The 17,767-nt window shown below is 42.1% G+C and overlaps 1 protein-coding gene across 4 annotated transcripts in view; it reads right to left on the bottom strand.

The window, feature by feature from the left end:
- EDC3 (enhancer of mRNA decapping 3) overlaps positions 1–17,767 on the bottom strand; it is a 66,732-nt gene that overhangs the window by 22,887 nt on the left and 26,078 nt on the right. For all 4 annotated transcript variants that reach the window (XM_032174932.2, XM_058427990.1, XM_032174934.2 and 1 more), the window contains one exon: positions 2,760–3,095. In XM_032174932.2, the coding sequence (XP_032030823.1) occupies positions 2,760–3,095 (336 nt within the window). The remainder of the gene's footprint in view (positions 1–2,759; positions 3,096–17,767) is intronic.

Genomic DNA, 17,767 nt, shown 5'->3' with positions numbered 1-17,767 from the left:
CCTGGCCAACACGGTGAAACCTCATCTCTACTAAAAATACAAAAATTAGCCAGGCATGGTGGCAGGCGCCTGTAATCCCAGCTACTCAGGAGGCTGAGGCAGGAGAATCGCTTGAACCTGGGAGGCGGAGGTTGCGGTGTGCTGAGAGCTGAGATCACGCCACTGCACTCTAGCCTGGATGACAGAACAAGACTCTGTCTCAAAAAAAAAAAAAAAAGCCTTTACCTCTCTGGGCCTCATGTCCTCATCTGTAAAATGAAAAAATTATACTAGGTGATCAACTAACCTAACACTAACATTTTATGGTCTTAGACTGTTTCCCTATATATTCTAGTTTGCCTTTTTTGATCCAAACATTTGGATAGCAGATCCAATGGAGAAAGTGTCCCCAGCTCTGCGCTGACTGACTGCCCCTCAGTGAAAACCTGCTTGAGGATTGTGCCTTGGAACTGGAGCAGAGAGAAAACCCCCCTGTAGAAGAAGTTGCTCAGTAAGATAACTGCCTGCTTGCTCTATTTCCAGCACAGATGCTGCTTGGCAAAAGGGTTTCCTTTCCACTCCTTGTCACTGTTAAGAACAAAGAGAAAAACCAGATGGCATGAAGCTGCTGGGCTTATTTCCCCCTCATTGTCATGAACCAGTGGAGTGCAACTGGTCACTACATACCACAAGACGCCACACCCAAGTTTCTGGCTAAGGACCAGCACATGTGGTTTGTAGTATGTTTATTGATAGGAAAATAGTTTTATATGAGAGAACTTTTCACTTCAGTCATTAAAAACAAAAGAAGTGTGAAGATTAAGTTGGGGAGCCAGAGTGTGTAGCAGAAAAAAATTTCTACCTCTGCTTTTGTCCATGTTAGTAAATATTTTCTCAGGCTCTGTTAGTTCTGAGAATCCTCCCTGATTCTCACTGTTATTCTCACTCTTAGTCACTTGACTCCAGGGCAGATCACAATCTTCCCAAGTTAAAAAAAATCCTGCAGTGTAGGGCTGGGCGCGGTGGCTCACACCTGTAATCCTAGCACTTTGGGAGGCCAAGGCGGGTGGATCATGAGGTCAGGAGTTCAAGACCAGCCTGGCCAACATAGTGAAACCCCGTCTCTAATAAAAATACAAAAAAATTAGCCAGGCATGGTGGTGTGTACCTGTAGTCCCAGCTACTCGGGAGGCTGAGGCAGGAGAATCACTTGAACCCAGGAGGTGGAGGTGGCAGTGAGCAGAGATCGCGCCACTGCACTCCAGCTTGGGCAACAGAGTGAGACTTCATCTCAAAAAAAAAAAAAAACAAAAAATTCCTGCAGTGTAAATAGTTCCAGGGAAATCACATGCTGCATAATCCAACAGCCTCAGCAGCAGCACTTGGACTACAGATATAGAGAGCTAGCAGCAGGAGCAGCTTCTTTTACAAAGAGGGCAGTAAAAAAGGAAGCAGTCAGAGGTGCATAGTTGGCTGATCTGGAGGAGTACCAGACTTAACAGATGATAACTGCCTTTGAAAGGCTTAAAACCTAGCAATTTAAATTAAACCCAATTTTGAGCTAGGCTGTTTGCCTTTACACAGGTGTTAAAAATCAAAGGACTTTGGCAAGTTACACTGTCACTGTCACTGCCACTTAAGGAAACCACCTTAGTAAACAGGCATGCCTACCAGAATCTGCCAGCAAAAGACTGACATAATTCAGCAGTCTTGTTTTTTTTTTTAAGCAGTCTTTCTTAGCCTGACAGTTGGCCTATTTTTTCTTCACATGGAAAGCACATGCAAGCTACTATACTCAGCAAAACCAAATACAACAGAGTCCTACTATTATCTATAAAAAAAAAGCCATGTCTGACTTTCCTCCAAATGCAATTAGCTGCATCCACAGTTCTCCTTATGGCAGCTACCAGCATTCAAGATTTATATTCCTTATATTCCGAACTTCAAACCAAAATAAAAATATTATACTCAATTCCTTCTCTACTTACTAAAATGATTATGACTTCCCCTTTGGCTCTTAGGATCATTCAATAACAATGGTTTTCAAACCATATTCCAAGAAGCCCAGTTAGTAATGTGGTTTGGGGGGAAGGGATGGGACAGGGATGTGATGAATTACCTCTCTCACAGCTGCTTTAATCTGTTTTATATGCCATAGGTTTGAAGAAAAGGTTCTAATGCTAAAAAAAAGAAACAATAATCACTGAGGTAATAGAACTAGATTATCATCTACAATGACCTACATAAGGCACTACACTGTTACATGAAATTAGCCAACTTTCAATGTACTGGGCTAACAGGAGATAAGAATAACATAGTAAAGAAATGAAATTTATTAAAACTCTATTTTTAGCCAATGATTCCAATCATCCATCTTCAACTGTTTTTTTGCAACAACAAATAATTAGTAAAATAGAGTTGAAATCTGGTGAAATGTACGGGCAGTAATAGAGAAGCCAAAGTGAAAATAGATCTGAATATCTGAATCTACATAGCAGGCCCTTTGCCTTTAGTTGTTACTCACAACATACTAAATAAGTAGCAGGCCATATCCTGCCAGATACAGGATATACACAGACATCTAGAGAAATTACCCCTCCACCATGGCAGAATGCTCTTATTGGCTGCAATCCCCAAGAGACAATAATACTGGGCCAGCCACCAAGCCACTTAAATTAATTCCTAGTGTGAGATTCTGACTCAGAAGCTGGGTCTTTCTGTTTCAAGCATAATAGAAAGGCAACAGCAACCAGCAGGATGTGGGACCTGGTGTGACTCACCCGTGCAGAACTCCTTGCTCACGTTGTGGGGCACTGTGATCCGTCGGTAGACAATGGGCTCGGACTCCAAGATGTTCTCATCATGGCGGTACCGAGTAGGCCTTTCATTTGGGATGCCCCGGGAACGGGTACCACTTCTCCTTTCATAGGTATCAATCTCCTCAAACACAGCTGCCTTGTCAAAAAGAGCCAGGTTCCCTTCAAAATCAAAATCTGTGTCTGGGATCTCCTCAATATCATCCCCGAAGCACTCGTCATCTTTATTCTTCATCTGGCCATTCTTTAAACCACTTTTCTTTGGAGTTGCCTGATTTGGGTGCCTGCTACTAGATGACCCTGGAGAAAAAATAGGGACTAAAGTCAGTGTATCCACAGAAAACACTCAGTGAAAGTGGAAAATACATTAGTCCTTTGTGGAGAGTGTTACAGGAACCAAGGTGAAAATGGTAAAGGTAAGTATTGCAAAATCATATTAAGTAGCACAAACAACAAATCTCATGTGCAATAATAGGTTTCAAACATCACCCAATCTGGGCACAGTGGCTCACGCCTATAATCCCACATTGGGAGGCTGAGGCAGAAGGACTGCTTGTGCCTAGGAGTTCAAGGCTGCAGTGAGCTATGATCACGACACTGCACCCCAGCCTGGGCAACAGAGCAAGAATCTGTCTCAAAACACACACACACACACACACACACACACACACACACACACACTAACAACAAAAAATATTACCCAAGTAACTTGTTAATGAATATGAAATAAGCAGTACTCCTGGAAATCTTAACCAGTTATCCCCTTCATAAGGAAACCGGTAATGACAGAAGCTTTTCTGACAACTTACTATTAGCAAACAAGAGGAAGAGCAAGAATATAGCATGGTGGTTTTGATGTAATGACAGAGGCAGGAGGCAGACAAATTCCAGAGGCAGGTCCCTGGCGAAGCCCCACCTTTGAAGCTGAAAAGCCTGAGACTGTGGCCCAAAGTGAGAACTTATATCCCTGTTTTCCCGCTAGAATGTTGTTTTTTCTTAAACCACCCATGGCCTTGCCCCCACCCTATCCTGTGCCTATAAAGACCCCAGACTCAGCCAGCAGAGATGAGAAACAGCTGGACGTTGGAGACTACGGCTGGATGTCAGAGAGAAGTGGCTTGACTTCAGAGGGATAGCTTGACTGTGTAACTGTGGAGAAGAATCCAGCTGGAAGACAGCCAGACTTAAGGGGAAAATTACCTACCCACCACTGACTGTCCCCTTTTCAGCTCCCCTTCCCACATAAATAAAAATAAAATCACCCACATTTACCATCCTTTAATTCATTCATGTGACCTCATTTTTCCTGGACACTGGACAAAAGCTCAGAAGCCATGAGTGCAGATACAAAAGGCTGTCACACTGGTCCTTTGCCCTCACTGGCAGAGGGCAGCTGCAGGCCCACTGAGCTGTTAACACTTAAGCCATCTGTGGATGGCAGAGCTAAAAGAGCACCATAACACATCCTCTGGGGCTTCAGGAGTTGCAGACACCCCACCTAGATGCTGCCACATGGCCTGCACAGAGTTCGCTCCTGCTGATGCCCAGAAGCGCTCGTTCTGGCTCCTGCACCTGCTCACATGTGCACTCCCTCCCACAATGGGTAGAACACAGCGGGTCTGAGTGAGTGGAGTTTGATCCCACTGGCACTGAAACAGCCAGCCAGTTCCAGCGCTTGTGCACTCCAGTTCCTGCCTTATTCACTCGCACATTCCCTTCTGCAAGGAGTTGAGAGCAGTGGGCGGAGTAAACGAGGCACCCCTGTCATGAGTCCCGTGAATAGGTCAGGGAAGGGAAATATCCTGCTTCAGTTTGAGTCTGAGTGTCTGGCAGTTGTTTAAGAGGGAAATACCCCCAGAGTAAAAGAAGGCCTGGTCTTACAGCCTGAAGCTTGCAGGAAAATACTATTCAGCTAGTCCTTAATTCTATGCTTACCCAGCAAGCAATCTTCTGATTTTTAATTTGGTCTTAAGCTAGATCCCAGCAGCAGGGAATCCCTGGTTTGTTCAAGAAATTCTACATTCTGAGCCAGGTATACACCTTCCACTACAAATTGCTATTCTGACTTACAAACCTTTCTTTAGACCTTTCGGTTAACATGATCTCTTTTCTCAGAATTTTATCTCTTCTGGGTAAGCAGTTTCTGAAACACCAAATGATGACAGGGTCCATACTGAACTGATCCTGTAGAGGCCACACTAATGCACATCCACAACAGAGTAGCCAGCCACACCCTGTCTCTGACACCTTATTTGGCTACTACACATCAGTCAACAACTACTCTAGCAGCCAAGGCAGAAGGTCTCACAGAATTCTCCAAACCACCCACCCCCAGAGAATCAAGCTCTGGTCTCCATCTGACTACCCTGAAAGGGTGGATCAGGTGACTGGTATGCCAGACTGAACCTCTATCACAGTCTAAATAAATGGAATGTACTTCCTTCTGAAAGACTGGGCTCTTCGATTACTGAAAACACTCAAGTCATGGTTAGAATGATCCCAAGCAAAGCCCCTCACATATACTAAGCCAACTATGCTGCCCTAACTCTTCTCACTGCAACCTCCTTCAACACAAAGGACCAAGACTTTGGAGAGCTAGGATCTAGTTCTCTCACCAAAATATTATATAATCTTATACCATCAACTAACTTCTCAGGGTCTTAACTTCCTGTATATAGAATGCTCACTGTGGTTATCTCCAGTAGAGTTTCTAGCATTAACAAATTAATATCAGCAAGATCAATTACAATAATTATTCTGAAAGGTATACACTATGCAAATGTAATTTATGCCCAAGTATTCCTAATGCCACATACTGGTGTGGAAAAAGTGGTGATGGCAGTGAAGATGCAATTTAGGTCTCTGAAGAAAAAAAAAAAAAACAAACCAAGGCCAGGCGCGGGGGCTCATGCCTGTAATCCCAGCACTTTGGGAGGCCGAGGCAAGCAGATCACGAGGTCAGGAGATCAAGACCATCCTGCCTAACATGGTGAAACCTTCTCTACTAAAAATACAAAAAATTAGCCGGGCGTGGTGGCATACGCCTGTAGTCCCAGCTACTTGGGAGGCTGAGGCAGGAGAACTGCTTGAACCAGGGAGACAGAAGTTGCAGTGCGCCGAGGTGCGCCACTGCACTCCAGCCTAGGTGACAGAGTGAGACTCTGTCTCTAAAAAACAAAACAAAACAAAACACCAAGGCTGACTAAAATTATGAAGGTAAGGCAGAGTGGTTGAGACACCATAGACAGCTAGATGATGAACCACTATGAAGCTAGCCACACTTTGGGTTAAGTTCTAGTTCCAATAATTTGATGAAACGCTCTGTGAGAGCACACTTATGCCATAGCTAGGTGCTAGGATGATGGTATACAACCAAGACATGCTGCTCAACAAGGAAAGAGAAGAAATATGCTGGGCACAGTGGCTCAGGCCTGTAATCCCAGCACTTTGGGAGGCCAAGGTGGGTGTATCACCTGAGGTCAGGAGTTCGAGGCCAGCCTGACCAACATGGTGAAATGCCATCTCTACTAAATACAAAAAATTAGCCAGGTGTGGTGGCGCATGCCTGTAATCCCAGCTACATGGGAGGCTGGGGCAAGAAGAATTGCTTGAACCCAGGAAGTGGAGGTTACAGTGAGCCAAGATTATGCCATTCCACTCCAGCCTGGGCAACAAGAGCAAAACTCCACCTCAAAAAAATAAAAAAAAAATTAAAAAAAAGAAATATATATATATAGGCAAATAATGAAAATACGATGTGATTAGAGTTAGAAAGAAGTTTATATAAAGTGCCATAGAAATATGGATGAGACGGGCTGGGTACAATGGCTCATGCCCAAATCTCAGCACTTTGGGAGGCCAAGGTGGGCAGATCACTTGAGCCCAGGAGTTCGAGACCAGCTTGGGCAACATAGTGGGACCCCCACCTTTATAAAAAAATAAAAAAATAAGAAACCAGATGAGAACACATCCTGGCTAAAAAATAAAATAAAATAAAATAAAATAAAGATGGCTGGGAGCGGTGGCTCATGCCTGTAATCCCAGCACTTTGGGAGGCTGAGGTGGGTGGATCATAAGGTCAGATCGAGACCATCCTGGCCAATATGGTGAAACCCTGTCTCTACTAAAAATACAAAAATCAGCTGGGCGTGGTGGCATGTGCGTGTAGTCCCAGCTACTTGGAAAGCTGAGGCAGGAGAATCACTTGAACTCAGGAGGCAGAGATTGCAGTGAGCCCAGATCGCGCCACTGCACTCCAGCCTGGCGACAGAGCGAGACTCTGTCTCAAAAGAAAAAAAAATAAAATAAAATAAAGAGAAAGAAATATGGATGAGACTACTCAGGAGGCTGAGATGGGAGGATCACTTGAGCCCAGGAGGTCATGGCTGCAGTGAGCCACAGTCCACACCACTTGCACTCCGGCCTAAGCAATATATATATATATGTATATGACCAGCCTGGCCAACATGGCGAAACCCCGTCTCTACTAAAAATACAAAAACTAGCCAGGCATAGTGGCGTGCACCTGTAATCCCAGCTATTTGGGAGGCTGAGGTAGGAGAATCGCTTGAACCCAGGAGGTGGAGGTTGCAGTGAGCTGAGATCAAGATTGCGCCACTGCACTCCAGCCTTGGGGACAGAGTGAGACTCCGTCTCCAAAAAAAAAAAAATAAAATATATATATGTATATGAAAATATATGCATATATATTGATATTTATATATATGAAAATATATACATATATATTTTACATACGTGGGTGAAAAAGCAAAGCTGGATCAGGAAGAAAGAATGGGTATGAAAATACAAGGTCAGGATAACACCATTAGCAATATACACAGACAAGGGAAGAACAAGAGAATAAGGATTATCAACATACTGCCTCAATATTAAATCAAAACATCCTATTAGAAATAGGTCTCTTGCCCAGTGGGTATGTGTTTCCCCAGGGGTGGACAGAATGATTCACCAGGATGTAGGAAGAAGATACTGAATATTCTATTTATTTTTTATTTTAACTAAAAACAGTAGAAATTAAACTTTATGAATTTTAATGTATTGATGAAAACTAGGACCCTTATGAAGTTCCATGCCAGCCAATTGCTGCCCGTATTTGAGATATCTGAGGAAAATGTGACATTCCATAACAAGAGGTCTATCCATGCAAGTGGGTATACATCAATTTTTTAAAATTGCAGTAAAATATACATTACATAAAATTTACCATTTTAACTATTTTTAAGTGTACAGTTCAGTGGCATTAAGTGCATTCACACTCTACAACCATGCCAATTTTTAACTAAAGCATACAAAAATGAGTATGTGGCTTAAAAAGATACTTGTAAAGAAACTATATGTTAAATAACGATAATACTAATGTAATCATAAGTAAACAGGCAAATGGCAGGACACTTTCCCTATTCCTCTTACAGGCCTTCTTTAGCTAGAATGAGGTTGTCAAAAATTGATTAAATCTGTGAAGATGGTCTCCCAAATTATAAAGTATCAAGAAGGTCATTCCAAACATGAATCCACATTAACTATTATGAATTAGCTTCACCCGAAATATATACTCTACATCAAAAGTCTGCAAACTATAGCTCATGGGCCAAATCCAACCCACTGCCTGTTTTTGTAAATAAAGTTTTATTGGCACACAGTCATGGTCTAGGCAAAGTGAAAAGAACACAGAGGATAATGTCTAGAAAATGTACACACGGCCAGGGGTGGTGACTCACACCTGTAATCCTAGCACTTTGGGAAGCGGAGGCGGGCAGATTACCTGAGGTCAGAAGTTCGAGACCAGCACTGGGCGTGGTGGCACACACCTGTAATCCCAGCTACTCGGGAGGCTGAGGCACAAGAATCGCTTGAACCCAGGAGGTGGAGCTTGCAGTGAGCCAAGATCGCGCCACTGCACTCCAGCCTGGGTGACAGGGCGAGACTCTGTCTCAAAAAGAAAAAGAAAAAATGTACACACAATGCAAAAATGAAAAACAATTCAGTGCAGCACAATGGTCAAATAAATAATTCAAAGGTAATAGGAAATGAGTATTCCTTTTTAAAAATAATGTTTGTTAACAGATGTTCATACCAGATAATGCACAAAATATGCAGAAAATTCTAAATATTCACATAATATTTTGATTTCTTTTAGTAAAAAATTTGCATCCATCTTCTAAAGTTTTGTATCCTGCTTTCTCGCTTAGGAGCATCCTCGAGTTTCATGAAAAAATTCTTCAAATACTGTATCTTACTTTTTATGGCTGCATAAATCATAGATCATACCATATTGATACACAGCACATAGATCATACCTACTGATTAACTTTTAAGTTATTTCTCATTTTTGCTGTTACAGACTCGACCCAAACACACTATCTTTGATTACTCTTGCTAAAAAAAATCACTCCCATCTGACTACTTACAACGGTGTGGGTACCACTGACCTAGCACTTATGCTACATTACCTACTTTGTTCTGTAATTAATCTGTGTTCTTGCTCTAACTTCCCAAGGAGTTTATAAGCCAACAGAGGGCAGGAATGATGTCATTCACACCTGTCACCCAACACTATGCCCGGTTCAGCGTAAGTACACAAAACTCTGCTGAATTAAGAAATAAAAACAGCAATATATTATATACATATATTTATTTAAAAAAAGCAAACACTAGCCAATCAAAAGTTAGAAGTCTAAAAAGAGGTTATAAAAAAAGGGCAACTTGAGATTAACTACAAGAAAAAGCAATAAAAATCATGCCTTTGTTACATGACTGAAAAGGCCAGGAAGATAAAGTTGTTGACAATAATATAACGTAAAAGAGTTACGAAGCAAGGGCTTCAGTGGAAAAAGTTCAGTCATGTCCAATATGAACTGAAAATGAACTATCCTGGAACTATTACAATGACTGATGAAAGTAAGCAGTTGATCAATGAAGGAGAAGACAGGGTTAAGGAAGCAAAATGGGAAATCGCTCCCATTCAGATAAAACCCAAAGCTCCTGAAACAAGATGACCAAGAATAAAGCTCAGAGGAAACAGGATACAGACACTGCTAAAGAGGAACAGGCAGAGGCACAAAAACAGTTATAGGAGGAAACAGGAAAGAATCTAGAATCCAAAGACCCAAATACTCTGAAGGCAGGTCAGACTTCCCAAATGACACTGGTAGAAGGCCAGTTATCTTGGAACTAAAGTTTGAAAAGCATGAGCTGGGCTGGCACGGTGGCTCACACCTGTAATCCCAGCACTGTGGGAGGCCAAGGCGGGTGGATCACCTGAGGTCAGGAGTTCAAGACCAACCTGGCCAACATGGCGAAACCCTGTCTCTACTAAAAATACAAAAATTAGCCAGGTGTGGTGGCAGGCACCTGTAATCCCAGCTACTCCAGAGGCTAAGGCAGGAGAATCGCTTGAAGCCAGGAGGCAGAGGTTGCAGTGAACCGAGATCGCGCCATTGCACTCCAGCCTAGGTGACAGAGCAAGACTCCATCTCAATAAATAAATAAATAAATAAATAATAAAACATAAAGAAAAAGAAAAAGAAAAGCATGAGTTGCTTCTCTAACCACTAGCCCAGTATTTGTTAGCCCTAAGCAGTGCACTAACCACTGAACACCAATATGAATGTTCAAAAGCACAAGCTGAGCATCCCTAATCCAAACATCCAAAATCCAAAAATTTCTGAGCACCAATGTGATATTCAAAGAAAATGCTGATTGGAGCATTTTGGATTTCTGGATTAGGGATGCTCAACTGGTATGTATTCCAGAAATACTCCAAAATCCTTTAAAAAAAAATCCAAAACCTGAAACACTTCTGGTCCCAAGCATTTTGCATTAAGAGATACTCAACTTTTATTTGGGAGGAGAGAGTGCAGCATAGAAAACTTCTGCTCAGTTTCAAAAAAAAAAAAAAAAAGCTAATAAATAGTACCCACTGCATATCATGCCACATGAGGAGGAGCTATTGAAATGCAAAGTAGAAAAGTAAAGAAAACAAACATGACTAGCTGTAAAGTTCGTTCACAGCATGTCGACAAAGTGCCCCACTATAAAGACTAACAGGGTCCACAGTGGGAGATGCCTTAATTCTGCCCTAACGATGCTGGGCACTGGTCACCATTTTCTGGCTCAGCTGTAGGACTCTACAAACATAACTTACAACAAAACCCAGAGATGTTGTATGTAGAAGGTTTCAGGTGTTTTCCCGTACCCCTCTAAATGCAGAGCTGATTCATTCATTTGAGACATAGACACTAAGGACTAGCTATGTTCTAAACACTGTCAGGAAAGCAGAGTGTGAAAAATATTTCCCAAGAGGAAATACTGACATCACAGGTCAGTAAGAGAAAGATAAGAGAATATAAAATAAATGCAAGTTGTCTCTTATTCTGCAAGTGCTCAGTTGTCTCTTATTCTTCCTTTTCCTCATACTTTAATACAATTATTATTATCCTCATACTTTAATACAATTATTTAATACAAATATTAGGAAGTCCTGAGTGAATAAGCTGTCTCAGTACTTGGCTTAGCCCAAAGGGCCTGGCTCTGCATTAAACTGGCCTTTGGCCACTGCGAGAGAAAAGCACTTCCCTTGGAAAAGATAAACAGTCTTCCCAGATTTCTTTACCTTTCAATTACAAGGGCCATGCAAGTACTGCAGGCTGGCTGCCTTCCTGTGCCGTTTTTCTGCCAGCCTTTGGCACAGAGGCCCTTTGGCCAGGACAACTTGTAACAAACCCATTGTTGTGTAACCCTCAGTGCCACTTCTTTATTGGTTTTTGTCACACACACACTGTAAGGGGGAACTTTGTCCTGCACTTATCACACTAAAGGGTACCTGAATGTTAAACTACAAATGTTTTACTGCCAGGTTAAACAGGCATCATGAGAAGGTGCCTGAGAATATATGGGACCTTCTTCTCAACTCTCAAATTCTAGGCCCTGGGTTTTCAAGCCTATTAGATATATGAAGCACATCCAAGGAAGTTTAAAAGTCAAGAAAACCTCAGTAGAACCATGAAAACTTCGCAAAATTCACTTCCTGCCTCAGGTGGTGGGATGACTGTTAAAATGAATAGACCGTTAAAGCCCAACCGTACTGCAACAAGATAATATTGACCATCTTTCCATTTAAAAGGTTCAATTCCATTCCTCATTTCTCTCCACCTCCAGTAACAAAGAGAAAAAGGGAAATTGGCACTAAACAGAGGCACTGTCATGCCTATAGGACCACCTCTCTCTAAATACAAATGAGTTAAAGGCCAGCTATCTACTTTCTTTGTTTGTTCTGAGATGGAGTTTCACTCTCGTTGCCCAAGCTGGAGTGCAATGGCACTATCTCGGCTCACTGCAGCCTCCACCTCCCGGGTTCAAGCAATTCTCCTGCCTCAGCCTCCCAAGTAGAGATTACAGGCATGCACCACCAGGCCCAGCTAATTTTTTGTATTTTTAGTAGAGATGGGGTTTCATCATGTTGGCCAGGCTGGTCTCGAACTCCTGGCCTCAGGTGATCTGCCCACCTCGGTCTCCCAAAGTGCTGGGATTAGAGACATCAGCCACCGTGCCCAGCTTCAGCTATCTACTTTCATGTTCTACAGGCAAAAGAGCCTTAACTTAACTGTTAAATTTTTATTCAACTGCATGTTACCAATGACTATTCAAGTTCATAGACTAAGATTTCAGAGAGGGATGCCTTTCATCTGCCCCTCATGGTCACCATTTTTAGCTGTGACATGGGATTTGATAAATATGAATTATATCCATACTCAGAGCTGCATCCTAAACAAGGCTTGGTTTCCCTCTGCTCCCTAGGACTGATGTTATGTCTATTTGACAAACATCCTGAATGGTCACAGAAAAACTATTCTTTATACGATTCTTTAAACCCACTCCCACCCCAAGAGAAGAGATTAAAATCTGCTTGTGCTAAATCATCAATGTTGGATTAGCTAACTAAACCAACAAATTCCTCAACTCCTTATTGCAATCCTGAAAGAACAGTTAAAAGCCAGAACTGAATACAGATTATATTTCTTTCTTTCTTTTCTTTTCTTTCTTTTTTTTTTTTTTTTTTTATGACAGAGTTTTGCTTTGTTGCCCAGGCTGGAGGACAGTGGCACAATCTCAGTTCACTGCAACCTCCACCTCCAAGGTTCAGGCAATTCTTGTGCCTCAGTCTCCTGAGTAGCTGGCATTACAGGTGCCCATCACCACGCCCAGCTGATTTTTTGTATTTGTGTACAGATGGGGTTTCACCATGTTGCCTAGGCTGGTCTCAAACTCCTGAGCTCAGGCAACCTGCCCGTCCCAGCCTCCAAAAGTGTTAAGATTACAGGCATAAGCCACCACACCCGGCCAACAGATTATATTTCTATAGCTTCATCAATCTACTAGTCTCAATATCAATGTACATAAACTGGAGAAAATTCTAAGGCAGACCTTTTTACTTACAGGGCTCAATGAATGGAAAAACAATTATAACTACCTTCTATCAGAAACCTGTTCTGAGCCACGTCTCATTGCCAAATTCCCAGGCCACAAACATTTTCCAAACTAATCTGGATTCTAAATAAGTTTGTTGAAAAATAGTAACATTTTACTGCCCTATGATCTCTTTACCTCATTTACATACAGTTAACTATCTAGAAAAAGGAAACTGACAAAACAACAAAAGCAGAATAACCAAAACCTGGAAGCCACAAGATGTACTGCAGTAGGTGAATGGGTAAACAAACTGATACATCCACACAATGGAACATTATCCATCAATTAAAGAAATGACCTATCAAGCCACAAAACGACATGAATGAATCTTAAATGCATCTTGCTAAGTGAAAGAAGCCAGTCTGAAAGGGCTACATACTGTATGATTTTAATTATGTGATATTCTGGAAAAATGCAAAACTGCAGAGATGGTATAATAAAAAGATTAGTAGTTGCCAGGGGGAAGTGGAGGAAGTTGAACAGGTAAGGCACAAGAGATTGTTTAGGACAATGAAAGTGTTCTGTTTAATACTGTAATGACAGATACATGATGCTATGTATTTGTCAAAACCCACAGAACTTTACAGCACAAAGAGTGAGCCTCAGTGTTTGCAAATTTTTAAAAATCATTTAGGAGGTTAGGATATCCCAGGATGGAATGCAGAATGTGATAAAACAAATTAACTGTATTATGAATATATGAAACAAGTCAATGAAGGAAATGGGAGACCTAAATAACTCTAGAAATGAATGGAGTCAGGTGAAAGGCAAAAGAAACGGTACGTAAGCACCACATTCTATTTGATAGTTTCCCACAGGAATGTGGATAGGAGTTAATAATTCTGATACCACTATATATGTATACTGGAATTGAATAATTATGTAAAGAATAAATGACAACAGGAGACAGGTTTCTCACTGTTGGAGTGAGAAGTAACAGACAAGCAAAAGGAGAAGGCTAGAAGGATCCATGTGGTAATGGATTAAAGTTGGAGACATCAGTATGAATTCATACTTAGTATAGTATAATATACGTAGTTACATATAGAAATATTTAAATATGTATATATATACTGGTTAAATATACACACATATATTTTCTTTTCTGTGAACTCTGCAGAGAAGTATATACACATATTTTCTTGCTGTCAGCTATAAGGGTGACACCCAGGAGCAATGAGCATACCTAGTGAAGAAGAAAGAAAGGAGAAGGAGGGGGGAGGGAGGGGGAGAGGGAGGGGGTGGAGGGAGGAGAAGTAAGGAGGAGGGAGGAGGAGGAGGAGGAGGAGAAGCAGCAGCAGCAGTAGTAGTAGTAGTGGTAGTAGTAAGCATCTTTCAGTGTCAGAAAGTACCTAAGTACTAAAAAAAAAAAACCCACAATGATTAGAGTATGTCAAAGGGACATGAGATCCAAGTGAAAGATTGGAGACTAACCAAAACTGAAATAATTTCAGTACCAAAATAAAGTAATATTGAATTATAAGCCAAAGTACAAAATAAATACCCATGAGTACATGCTGATATAAATAAATGACTGAATAAATAAACAAATGGGGGAGAAGAGAGGAATCTCTGGCATAAAAGAATTCCAAGTAATGTCTGAAGATGCTGGGTCCTCAAGGAGAGGGAACATAACTTCTCACTCCCTGGGTGTGGGCTGCACATAGTGATTTCCTTCCAAAGAGTACATATGTAAAGGGGGAAGAAAGAGCCACTTTACAGAGGAGAAACTAGATATATCCTACTTTAGCCAGGTGATCAAGGTGAACATCAAAAGTTATAAACCATGGTAATAATATATACACTTGACACAAAGTGATGAAAATGGTACTTTACCTCTGTTGTCTTCCACCCCCAAACATAACCCCAGTCTAATCATGAGAAAAACATCAAGTACCAACTGAGAGACATTCTACAAAATATCTGACCAGTATTCATCAAAACATCTAGGTCATCAAAAACAAGGAAGGTCTGAGAAACTGTAAGAGCCAAGCAGAGAAATGACTACCAAATATGATGTGAAATGCTGGACAGGATCCTGGAACAAGGGCATCCAGGTAAAAACTAAGGCAATCTGAATAAAATATGGACTTTGTTTAATGATAATGCATCAACATTGGTTCAATAATTATAACAAATATACCATACCAATGTAAAATGTTAATAACAGGGGGAAAAATATGTAGGAAAAAATAATATGAATTGCTAATAAGGGTCATCTTCAAGTGCACGGAAGATTATAAACTGCCTATTTGAACTTCTAACAAATCAACAATTTCTGGTAAAAAAAAAATATATTTTCAGACAGGGCAACATAGTGAGACTTTGTCTCTACTAAAAGTAAACAAACTAGCCAGGCATGGTGGCACACACCTGTAGGCTGAGGTGGGAGGATCATTTGAGCCCAGGAGTTCAAGGCTGTAGTGAGCTGTGATCGTATCACTGCATTCCAACCTGAGTGACAAAGCAAGACCCTATCTCAAAAATGAATGAAAGAAAGAAAGAAAGAAAGGAAGGAAGGAAGGAAGGAAGGAAGGAAGGAAGGAAGGAAGGAAGGGAAAAGGTGGCCGGGCGCAGTGGCTCACGCCTGTAATCCCAGCACTTTGGGAGGCCGAGGCGGGCGGATCACGAGGTCAGGAGATCGAGACCATCCTGGCTAACACGGTGAAACCCCGTCTCTACTAAAAATACAAAAAATTAGCCGGGCGAGGTGGCGGGCGCCTGTAGTCCCAGCTACGCGGGAGGCTGAGGCAGGAGAATGGGGTGAACCCCGGGGGGCAGAGCCTGCAGTGAGCCGAGATCGCGCCACTGCACTCCAGCCTGGGTGAAAGAGCGAGACTCCATCTCAAAAAAAAAAAAAAAAGAAAGAAAGAAAGAGAAAAGGTTAAAGTCTAAATGGAAAGAATCATTTTCTATCCAAGCAGTCTACAGTTTTTCTAAGGATACAGAAGTCACAACTGAATTTCAGTCTCATATTTGCAAACATCGTCATTTCAGATAGTTGTTTCATATGCACCAAAGGAAAATACCTTGAAACTGTACATTACATACATTAAAACATTTTCTTAGGCCAGGCGCAGTGGCTCACTCCTGTAATCCCAGCACTTTGGGAGGCCGAGGCAGGCAGATCACCTAAGGTGAGGAGTTCGAAATCAGCTTGGGCAACATGGCAATATCCCATCTCTACTAAAAATACAAAAATTAGCTGGGTGCAGTGGCTCACGCCTGTAATCTCAGCACTTTGGGAGGCCGAGGTGGGCGGATCACCTGAGGTCGAGAGTCCAAGACCAGCCTGACCACATGGAGCCCCGTCTCTACTAAAAATACAAAATTAGCCACATGTGGTGGTGCATGCCTGTAATCCCAGCTACTTGGGAGGCTGAGGCAGGAGAATCTTTTGAACCCAAGAGGCGGAGGTTGAGGTGAGCTGAGATCACGCCATTGCACTCCAGCCTGGGCAACAAGAGCGAAACTCTGTCTCAAAAAAAAAAAAAAAAAAAAAAAAAAATTAGCCAGGCATGGCAGCAAGTGCCTGTAGTACCAGCTCCTAGGGAGGCTGAGGCAGGAGAATCACCTGAACACGGGAGGTGGAGGTTGCAGTGAGCCAAGATCACACCACTGCACTCCAGCCCGGGGAACAGAGCAAGGCTCCATCTCAAAAAAAAAAAAAAAAAAATTAGTTTTAATTTAGTTGTTTATTCACTTGAATCAGGCATCTCCAAAACTTAAAATGTTGGCCCCTGACACAGGTGTCACACCACAAGCTATTAACAGAATTCACCCAGCACACTAAAACCTTACTACATTGCCACCAGGACCACAGTGTGAGGAGCAACAATGGTAGCAAGAATTATCTGGAATTTTATGTAATAAACTTTCTGAGTGGGGTCTAGAGAGACCTAGCTCACTCTAAATTGTGCCTTTTAGAAGGTATTGCCACAGAATGACTCTAGCTTGTAATTTTAAATGAGTTAATGAATACTCATTTAAAATTTCTTTTGGTTGTTCGTTTTGAGACAGTCTCACTCTGTCACCCAGGCTGAAGTGCAGTGGCATGATTTTGGCTAATCACAACCTCCGCCTCCCTGGCTCAAGCCATCCTTCCACCTCAGCCTCCTGAGTAGCTGGGACCACAGGTGCACGCTGCCATGCCCAGCTGATTTTTTTGTATTTTTTTTTGTAGAGATGGGGTTTTGCCATGTTGCTCAGGCTGGTCTCGAACTCCTGGGCTCAAGTGATCCGCCTGCCTCAGCCTCCTGAAGTGCTGAGATTACAGGTGTGAGCCACTTGCACCCAGCCTCTCACTTAAAGTTTCTAATACATTCTGCTACCATCTCTGAGTACAAAACCATCTAAGTAAAATAAGAATAGTTTGCCGGCCGGGCGCGGTGGCTCACGCTTGTAATCCCAGCACTTTGGGAGGCCGAGGCAGGCGGATCACGAGGTCAGGAGATCGAGACCACAGTGAAACCCCGTCTCTACTA

Source organism: Hylobates moloch, unplaced genomic scaffold (genome assembly GCF_009828535.3).
Source record: "Hylobates moloch isolate HMO894 unplaced genomic scaffold, HMol_V3 SCAFFOLD_14, whole genome shotgun sequence".
Classification (NCBI taxonomy): Eukaryota; Metazoa; Chordata; class Mammalia; order Primates; family Hylobatidae; genus Hylobates; species Hylobates moloch.
This window is presented reverse-complemented; position numbering and strand designations above follow the sequence as displayed.